General features: G+C 43.6%; 1 protein-coding gene across 1 annotated transcript in view; it reads right to left on the reverse strand.

The window, feature by feature from the left end:
- Positions 1-405: 405 nt before the first annotated feature.
- The window catches only part of NCOR2 (nuclear receptor corepressor 2), a 432,386-nt gene continuing 421,974 nt past the window's right edge, over positions 406-10,817 (reverse strand). Inside the window, exons 45-47 of the mRNA XM_018557336.1 lie at positions 9,300-9,527; positions 3,830-4,006; positions 406-1,195 (exon numbers count right to left, since the gene is read on the reverse strand). Of these exons, the coding sequence (XP_018412838.1) occupies positions 1,020-1,195; positions 3,830-4,006; positions 9,300-9,527 (581 nt within the window). The 3' untranslated portion in view covers positions 406-1,019. The remainder of the gene's footprint in view (positions 1,196-3,829; positions 4,007-9,299; positions 9,528-10,817) is intronic.

The raw sequence follows: 10,817 nt of genomic DNA on the forward strand, positions 1-10,817 counted from the left end.
ATTTTGGACACATGCTAAAACAGCATACCCTGTTTACCCACAGATAATGGATACCTCACTGGATGCTCTCCCAGGCTGAGCAACTGCATTGGAGGAGGCCAATCCCCTAAGCTAACTTTGCAGGCCTGACACCCGGTAACACAATCACAATAGATCTTACTTACTGAAAGGCAAAAAAGGTTTAAACGTTAATGTTCTTTATCATTTTACTTAATGTTTATCCAAGGCAGCATAAAAAAAAAAGCCATGAAGGGAAAGGTCAGCATCATTAGGACCAAGCGACACCAAGCAACCCACATGTATGATTATGTGTAGGTTGGTGCCACAGTATGTACAGTGAAGTTGCATCTGCAAATTTGCAACCATGAAAAAAACATGCAGTGATTGCACAAAAGTCTGTCTCTTTATTTCACTAATAATCCTTCAGCAGAACATTCCATAGGTTGGGAAAAAGTAGGGGGTGGCATGTCAAGTGCTATAAGCACATAAGTTGATGCGCCAAGGAGAAAGACATGGCAAGGGAGCCTTTGGTAGGATTCTAACCAATCTGGTAACAGTTCTGCTGTGGCCATGCATGCAGCTGCTCTGCACTGCTAGGTCGGTGTGCAATAAACTGGAATGTGTATATATCTTAAGTGCATATGAACACACGTACATACATATACAATGTACACAGACATACGTCATCACGCTTACAAGTTAGCTTTGATAACAAACCAATGCAATGTAGCAAAGCACCAGGTGGAAATATCCCCTGAGTTTTGAGCTGAATAATCCAATCTTCTGCAAGGTCTGGGACTGTCTACTCCTTCACGAGCAGTGGCACACCACAAATTGAAAAAACCCCACGGACCCTCAACTGAAGATTATGGAGTCTTTTTAAGGCTTTTCATACGATTGACGTTTCCTTTCTTTCCAGTCGCAGGATCTCACCGGCTGCTTCTGAGCATTCAGAGTGGTTGTGGGGATTCTTTCATTTTCAGACTTGCCATATTGATATGCTTACCACAAAGACACTTTCACTCGCTGTCAGAGAGAGTTTCATATTGGGAGCAAAGCAGTGGTTTTGGCTCTTCATCCCGAGCTCTCTGCGGGGTTAACGAGTTGCTCTGTGGAATGGTGGTTGAAGACTGTGGAGCCACAAGGCTGTTGGGGAGCCTGATTGTTAATGGATTGAATGGAAATGGTGTTGACCCTGTGGCAGAGAGTAAAGTCAGTATCAGATTATAGTGCTTCTCTGGAGCAGAATACCATATGGTTACATGGATTTACAGGACTGGGAACACAGCATCAACCAAACTAAATACATACAGTACATGGGAACTCAACATTTGTCATTTGGGTTAGTACCCATAGAGGTACTAATCTGTCATTTATACCATTGTTGACAGGCATATTACTAAGAGTTTTTCTCTCTGATATTTGAACTGCAATATAACTTTCAGTATTCTATTCTATAACCTTCTGCATTTCTATTGTAACGATGACTATACTGTTCATATACTGAAAGTGTTTAGTGTATGGCAGATCCCATCATCTATTTCCAAAGGATATGGTATGCACTGAAATATTTTCATCTGGAACTCAAGTATATTAATTACCATAATACACAGTGAGGATAAAACAAATTAAAATGATACACAATTTTTAAATACACATTCATCTTCTGCCCACTAATGTACACTGAGTACTAACCACATAGGTTAAAAAGACACTGTCATTTCTACCATTCAGGGTAAAATTACACTGTCTTTGAAAAGCCCCACCCACTAATAATCACATCTTCAGTGATCCTCTACCACTCATCCCAGTCCCTTAGCAGGAGAAAAATACTCAGTGCTTCCAGGTATGGGACAGCATGTGACCTTGTATGTTTCAGTGAGGGAAAGGGGGGGCACATCACTGCTCCCACTAAGCTTCGACACCAACCAAATCATGATATAGGATACAACTACAGGGATTGCAGGGGTGTGGTCACATTAATCCACAATATGTAATAAAAAGGTGTTCCTTCATATTATAATCTAGTTCTCTGCTCTTTTAGCCACTAATATAACTATAATAACAACCTGGATATTCTAATGTATTTTTGGATATGGTAGAGAACACATCTTCTATAAGTTTGCTATGGGTACACTGCTTAGAATTTACAAGAATGCCATATCACAGTTCTCCATACTGTTTGTAATAGGTTCTCTTGAAGTTCTCCCCACACTGTTCTAAGGTAGCTCTTGTCCTAACACTGTTTGAGTAGGTTCTCTTGTATGTTTCCCCCCGCTGTTATAAGGCATTGCTGTTTCTTACAACCCCTCCCCCACCCTCCTCCCCAACAACATAATCTGAAAAAAAGTCCACTGTATTCAGCACTATACTCTCTCTCTCCGATTCCCTGTGTTTTATGCTGCACCTCGTCTTGGAGCCCTTTGACAGCCGCTTGTAGCTGCCCTTGTACGCCTGCCTTTCTGTAGCGAATCCTTTCTTCACAAAGCTGTCTTTTCTTGAGTATGCAGTCTTCACCCTTATGTCTCCTAGCTGCCAGGGTGAAGACAATCTCCCATATGAAATATCAGATGATCAGCTTCTGCTCACCCCTTCTCTATTCTCTGTCCATGATCAGCTTCAATTCTCCTTCCTTGCTCTTCCAATCAGTCAACAAATTAGGGCTGCAACAACTAATCGATTATGGAAAAAGTTGTCAACGTTTTCAATCATCGATTAATCGGCTTCCGATTGGTTGACCCTTTTCACGGCTCCACACACACTGCGCGCCGCACCTCCTCCCCACCTCACGCTCACCGCTGCCAGACCCGCCCGCCTGCATGGGATTTGTATTCCTCTATAGCTGGTGGTATTCTGCATTGTGCTGTATAATGTACTATTGCTGGGTTTTGTAGTCCTCTATAGCCGATGCCATTCTGCATTCATTGCTGTATAATTTTACACTTTTCATTTCACTATATTACACACCACAGTTTTGTTTTTCTTTTTTACTTCCACCGCTCCAAGCTTACTCCTGTGATGGACTACAATCTCAATACAAACTAGAAGTCCCATCACTGGAGCCATTTTTTTAAATGTATTTTATTTTTTATCCGATTAATTGAACTTAATAATCAGCTAACTAATCGATTTTGAAAATAATCGTTAGCTGCAGCTCTACAACAAATAGCTTCCCCCCCTCTCTCACCCAACCAGCCTGCTCCATGATCAGCCTTAACTGTATCTCCTATATTTTTCCTTCTAGGTCCATAATCGTATCCCATTCTACATACTGCTATTCAACAATCCTTACCCACCACTATGATCAGCATCAACTTTCCTTTTTCTACATTCCTTGTTCAGCCCATAATCAGCTGCCTTTCTGGCTTCTCTCTCATTCCCCTGGCCCATGATCATCTGCAATTTTGTCTCTGCCCTCTACAGTCCTTGATCAGCTCTCATTCTTTTTCCAGTGGTCCATTATCAATTTCCCATTCTACCAATCCACCTCCCAGCTTTGCTCAGTTTCTGCACTGCTCCCCAGACTCTCAGATTTTACAGTCAAGTTCCACTATCTCTCTCCCCATAATCAGTTAATGTGTGTGAGAAGTTAAAATATTGTCTGACAGGGCAGTAATGCATAACCAATGTGTTGCAAACCACTCATAGCTAAAATAAAATATCCAGTAAAACGTATTCGTGAACAAGCACACATTAGCCAGTTTATTTAAAATCTTATATGAATCAACTTGGCTCCTCTGTTAGAACCAGTGGCAGAATTCAAGTAAAAGCTAAGCACTAACTAAAAATGGAAAATATAGAACAGAGGGACAGGAATTGGAATGCTCACCTGTTGAAGATGGCCTCTCCTCCCACACTCTGTTGCTTAAAGGGGTTTTCCTGTTACAGTCACCTTCTGAGTGTACTGAAGATGCAGAAGGAGGGCGTTCTCCAGAGGACTGTCCTGGAGCAGGTGACTTTGTTTTTCGGCTGTTTGGCCTCGATATTTTGGGTTTTCCTCCACTACCTGAAATCAAACAAACAATCCAAGAGTATTGCAAAAGTTCCCTAAATCCATGGATTCTGAACAAGTTTGCAAAAGCCATCACTTGTAATAGCCAATGGAAAAGTAACATTGGACTCTCTGATAATGCTATTACATGTCAATTTCCTCCCTATTGCTCAATTCTTGTTCTAGCTTAGACACCCTCTGTATCACATATGCTAACAGCAAAGCCACTAATTAAGAGACAATGCAGAACAAGCCCAGTAAAAATATGAGGATGACATTTAAAATAGGGTTTTTCGTCTAACCTGTAAAATCCTTTTCTGTGACTATATTATAAGACACAAGCTCCTATAATTGTTAGATCATTCCATTATACACAGCTGCATTTAGGTGATTGGACAATGGCAAACAAAGCTGCAAGGACAGCCCTATGTAACCCCTACCACTACAAGCATGTCTCTAGTTTTTAGCAAACAATAATAGAAGTGGATCATAAAAGCAGATGGACGGGGCCCGTATTCTGTACTGTACTCAAAAAGAGGATTTTACAAGAAAAAACAATCGTTTCTTCTTAATTGTACATTACAGAACACAGGCTCCTTGAATTCTTAGACCATTGGTATGTACAAAAGCAGTCCAACTGAGGAATGGGAAAGCCAAGATATTTGTTTTTTTTTAGTTTTGGATAGAGTGGGGGGAGGTATAACCCCTCTCACTTTTTTTTTTGCAAACTGTGTCCCATTGGTGGAATTATCCTTAACGTCCTGTCTGAGGGCTTGTTCACACTATCTCCAGACTGGTGCGTTTGTTATCTGCACCAAAACGCATAAACATAAACACACATTTCATGTAAAAAAATGCACTTGAACGCATCAAAAACATGCATAAATGCGTATGTGGAACCTGTCTGGACATGGTGTGAACAAGCCCTGATAGCCAGGAAGTGAGAGGAAAACTCTGCAAAATGAGGAAACTCTCTGGTGGTCAGCAGAATCTGTGCCCCCACTGGAAGATCTCCAATGTATTTCTGTTCTGGTGACAACCTAAAATTTGGGATTTTCTTTTACTTTCAAAGATAATGGCCACTGGGACAAATTGAGAGGGTGAATCTTCCTGACAGGAAATAATAAATAGTTGCCTTGTTGCACTCGAAAATCCCCAATAGTAGGGGGTGTGCTCATAGTGACTGCGGATGGCGCCGCCAGACAATGTTTGTCGACAGATGTCACCAGCACACCAAATTCATTTGAAATCCAAAGTGATCGTTTATTGAAACGTCATGTCACCAGAACAAGCGTTTTCGGGGCCACGCAGGGTCCCCTTCATAAGGCTCAGTAATGACGTGTCCTAAAAGGGACACAGGCGGCAGTAAAAACCTGACAGATGTTCAAATCCCTCTCCATCCTTGCCAAAACAAAACTGGTTTCCGAGGAGGCCTGAACATCTCAATGGTAGCAAACATGTGAACAGAAGACCAGGTGGCCACCTTGCAAATCTGGAAAACAAATGCGGATAGTGAAAACCTCACAAAGCACTAACTGATTTGGTGGAATGTGTTTTGACAGGAAAAGGTAGAACCTTGTCCTATAGGGTTAGCTCACACAAGCCCTAGTGCGTTCTGGCACGATTGGTGCTGGAACGCACTGCATCGCATTCCGGCCAGCTCACTTTGTTTTGGGGCGGGAGGGGGCGTGGCGGTGCATTGAAGTCAATGGCACCGCAGCCACACCCTCCGGCCGCAGTGCGAACGCGCGCATCGGAATGCGTGGCACATCAGTGCCTGCGTTCCCAGTCCGGTGTGGTAAAAAAAAATGCTGCATGCACTATTTTTTCTGACCGCACCAGACCGCAATGCAGGCATTGATGTGCCACGCATTTTGGTGTAGGCGGAGGACATAGCTGCGATGCCATTGACTTCAATGCACCGTCACAACCCTCCCCCCCCAAAACAAAGTGAGCCGACCGGAATGCGATCCAGTGCGTTTCGGCACCAATCAGGCTTGAATACAGTGGCGCTGGCGTGAACTAGCCCTTAAACAGTAAGACCGAATGAAAAAGCACCTAATTCACCTAGAAAAAGTGGAGAGAGAGAGGCAGAAAGTCAGACTGTCTAAAGGAAGATGTATCGGAAAGATAGACTCGAACAATGGAAACTTAAAGGAGAACTATGGGGTCAGTGTTTTCCCCCATAGTTCTCCTTAGGGTAACGGGAGGACACAAACTAGCGTCCTCCCGTTACCCTAAGCTCAGTATACCGCGAGCTACAGCTCGCGGTATACTGAGACGCCGCAGCCGGAGCGGATCCCGACCTGGACGTCGGGATCCGACCAGCTGCGTGAGTGACAGCTGGCTCTGCCTATCTAGAGGCAGAGCCAGCTGTGCCCGCCCCCTCCCCCGTCCGTTCTGCCAGTCAGCGCTGGAAGATCGGAGCAGGGAGAGTGGAATCCAGACCCTCCCCCTGTCACGGCAGAGAGCCGTGACAGGATCGAGAGGTGAGCGAACCCGGTATGTGTTCGCTCACCTCCCGATCTACTGAGCCGACCTGTGACAGTCTTTGTCACAGGTCGGCTAGAACTATGAGGTGAGTGAAAAGCACTCACCTCATAGTTCTCCTTTAAGACAAGAAAAGGCTGGCCCACTTCTTCTGGAAACGCCTTCTCAATAGGGTACTGCTGAGCAAAAAGCTATATCATTTGTCCGGATTAGGCCAGTTGCCCTGAGAAAACAGTTTCAGTAGCGAGTGTACTGAGAAGGACCTTTTAGCGAGCCCATTCTGTTAACCTTATATAAATTCCAGACACAGGTTTCCCCAGCTCCAGACAGGTGCACGCTGCCTTTATAAGGTCCGCAATGGTATCCTTAACCATCGGAGTAGTGTCAACCGAATGAGATTCCTTATGCCCAAATTAATCTAAAAAACACAGTTTGCATTTCTCTGAAGGAGAGTGTGAAGAAAAACACTTGCATTCCTGCATTCTGAGTAAGCTATTACGGAAGTGATTTTGGCAATACATCTTGTCTAATGGCTGTGAATTCATCCTGGGTAATCAGTTTTTCTAGTTCTTTTAGATACAAAAACACAAAAAAAGAATATTATATCTTCCATGCAAAAATTAAACGGATCAATGCAATAAAATCGTAAAGCTAAACTCCAGGCAGCATAATTTCACAATATAAATCCCCTTCTCCTACCCTGTTTAATGAAACAATACAGTTGTTTTTTCTTCTCTTGCTCAGTTATAGAGATATTCTAATTTATAATCCCTGTGATGTCATTACAGGGTCTCCTCTAGAAGTACCCCTATCTGGAGCCTGTGGGAGGGGCTGTTAGGGCACTATGTGTCTTCCTGTAAATATAAGGTGCCCTGTCAAAGCTAGTGTGGGTAGGTTTGTGGGCACCTGCATGGTCAGTAACAGGGGAGCAAGAAACTCCCCTATCATGTCTGCAGCAATCCAGCTGTACAACAAAGGAATGCTGCAATGTTATTCTATAATAAGCACAACACATAAGGTTTCTTACTCCCATTGGAGCAATCTTCTATGGTCTCGTACTCACACATAAATAAAACAGTTGTCCACTCCTTTCCTGCTGTAACAGCCTTCAGATCATATTTAGATCATATTTTACTACAGCAAGCTTTCTCTCCATTCAGCTAATAAACAGTGTCAAACAGTATTAGCTTAAAGCAAAGAAAGTTTGTTTTGTTCGTAAAATATGATCTAAATGCTGTCACAGTAAGAGAGGAGTGGACAGTTTTATTTATGTGTGAGAATAAGGAAGGTATTAAGGAATCTTATCCAAGTGGTTGAATTGCGTAGTGAAAAACAGTGCCGTCGGTGTAGGAATGTGTCTTCCTGTAATACATGCAAAATAAAGGTGGCCATAAACTTTACACTTGTAAAGTAATTAAAAAAACGTACGATCTGCCCATCTTGGACAGGCAGATCGTACTTGCGATCTACGCAAGCCCGCCCCCCTGAGGGGCGGGCTTCCGATGACTGCAATGCTCAACGGGCAGTGTGCGCGTGCGCACACCGGCCCGTGCGACGGTTATCTCACGGTCATGCTACAAACCAGCCGAAAATGGTACGATTCTTGGCTGGTTTTTGAACATGCTTGAAATACAAAAGTCGTGCGACAGTAGAAACGGTCGCACGCCTTCCATACACTTTGCGATTATCGTACGATCGCAGGATTTCCCGCGATTATCGTACGATAATCGTGCAGTGTATGGGCACCTTTAGAGGCAGAGCACAGAGGAGCTTGGCTGAACTGTGAGAAAGAGGTAGTGTAGGTAGTGTAAACCTTGACAGCACCTGAAGCTCTTATCGGGCAAGTGGTAACTTCAAAACTGCCACAAAAGGAGCAATTATATGGCCAATCGCCCAGCACTTGGGAGCAGGCTGTGTTGATTGGTAGTATAGACAGGATATGGGTTCCTTCTGACTAATAGAAGGCAACTTAAAAAGCTAGTTTAAAGGATCCACGGACCAGTGAAGAAATAAAAAAAGAGCACATTTTGAAAAGATATACAATGAATTAGCTGTGCACCTTTTACCAGGTCACCTTTTACTTTAGTGAACTTACCCCAGGGGTGTGGAAATGTAAAAAAAAATACTTGTTCCAGGGGGCCCAATCTGCTCGTCTCTCATGACAAACTACTTGACGGACAGACAGGCTGTTACAAGTGATCTGGGCAGCTGTAACAGCCCTGCATATCCGCAATGTAGAAAAAAAACCCCACCTGCCTGGTGCTCGGAACTGAATGTCCTGGGTGTTGGCAATAGGAATTCCGCACCCCTGTGACCCCTACTGTATGCCTCTGAACACTGCATTAAATATAACATGGCTGTCATAGCCCAAATTAGGAGCCCAGTGCAAGATCTTAGAAGATTCTTCCAATATATGTTGTTACTCCCGTGAGCTCAAAGAGTTGAATAGCACAAAGCATACTTAAATACTAGGTCAAGAGAATCACACGCACGCACAACTCACAAACAAAGGTTGAACTTTATGGACCTGTGTCTTTTTTCAACCTAACATACTATGTAGCTATGTAAGAGAAGCACAGTAGTCAACAAATGGGCATGGAAATATAAACCCATTCCATTGCTTGCTCTTGCACCATAATAGATAGCAAAGGCTGGAATACAAAAAGTACCAGAAAAGATAAGGCAGGCAATGCTTTATACTGTTACAAGAGACAGGCAAGTGTGAAAGAGAAAAGAGAACTTCAAGGGGGCAGAAGTACAAGAAAGTTAATCATAATTAGGAAAGACCAAAAGCAAGAAATGAAAAGAAGCAGCAGACCTGACAAAGACCGCATGTCGTCATTCCGTCCATCAGCAGCTGTTATGGATATAGCAGAAGGCAGGCTTGCGTTGGCATTCAAAGGGTTAAAAGCATTGGTATTGAGTGCTGAGCGGTCTTCCCACTGCTCATCATATTTACCCATTAGGGCCTTCCTAATTATGGCCTCCAACCCTATGTTGCTACCGGAGCTCTCCTGCACAGACTGCGTCCTGCAACTGATTGGGCCTAGACGGAAAACAAGAAAAAATAAAAGGAAACTATTATTCAAAGTGGTCATGTACTATGGCTCGGAAATCAGTGTCCTACACGTAACACTTTTTCACTGCACTGTCAGCAAGGTTAATTTTCTGGTAAAACTTATAGGCTATCAGCAGAGAATGAATACCACAACACCAATGCCTGGTGTGAAATTATAAAAAAAAAAATCCATTCACTAGTGGTGAGACAACTGAGGCAATAAAGCATGCCAAATCTATTTCTTTGGAAGGTGTGCACTTAGTTTAGGGTACTGGTAGGTAGCCTGTTAGGTATTATAGGCCTTTTAAGACATCTCAGTTAGTGAAAATATAGGATTTTTGTACTTGCTTTAAAATTCTTTTCTTGGAATTAATTGAGAGGTACAGCTTGATGATAATTTAGCAACCTAGGGTTATACTGCTACCTACTGGAGAAATGGACACAAGGCACATGGAAAGCTGGAGGCCAGCACCCCCTTGAGGCTATAAACCCTCCAACCTGCACAGTTGTAGCAAGCAGTACAAAACAAGAATAAAATAAATAACCTAAGGCAGGGCTCAAAATTTCAAGTCCTGAGCTACTAGCCAGGCCTTAAGAGTTACTAGCCACCAGTTGCCCCACCTAATCCTTAGCCTTCCCCGGCTTTAACTCCGCCCCTAAACACACCCTCTTAAATAATCTTATGATAATTCTTGTCTTATGATAGTTTCAGCATGTAAACGGTAGATTAGGGATTCCTGCGGCGGGAAAACGCAAGTTCCTGACACAGGAATCTCTAATCACACCTGAAATATACTGTAGGTGTGAATGGGGCCTAATATATACATACACTAAAGGTGCCCATACACCTGCCGATAATCGTACGATAGTTGTGGGTGATTCGGCGATCGTATGATAATCGGCAGATGTATTGGCAGCGTGCGACCGCTTCTACTGTAAGGTCGCACGTCTTTCGTCTTCCAAGCACGCTGGAAAACCTGCCGAAAATCGTACGATTTTTGGCAGGTTGGTGGCGTGGTCGTTAGACGAATGCCGCACGGGACGGTGTGCTCAAGCGCACACTGCCCGCTCAGCACTGCAATCATCGGTAGCCCTCCCCTCAGCAGGGAGGGCTTGCGATGTTCGCAAGTATGATCTTCCTGTCCAAGATGGGCAGATCGTACGAAATCTTAATGACCTTACAACCATCGCACAACGAAAGTCGTGCGATGGTTGTAAGGTGTATGGGCAGCTTAAAACACAATAATACACTTCTCAACGTTACAACCCCCCCCCCAA

Source organism: Nanorana parkeri, unplaced genomic scaffold, assembly GCF_000935625.1.
Source record: "Nanorana parkeri isolate BGI_ZX_2015 unplaced genomic scaffold, ASM93562v1 scaffold13, whole genome shotgun sequence".
NCBI lineage: Eukaryota > Metazoa > Chordata > Amphibia > Anura > Dicroglossidae > Nanorana > Nanorana parkeri.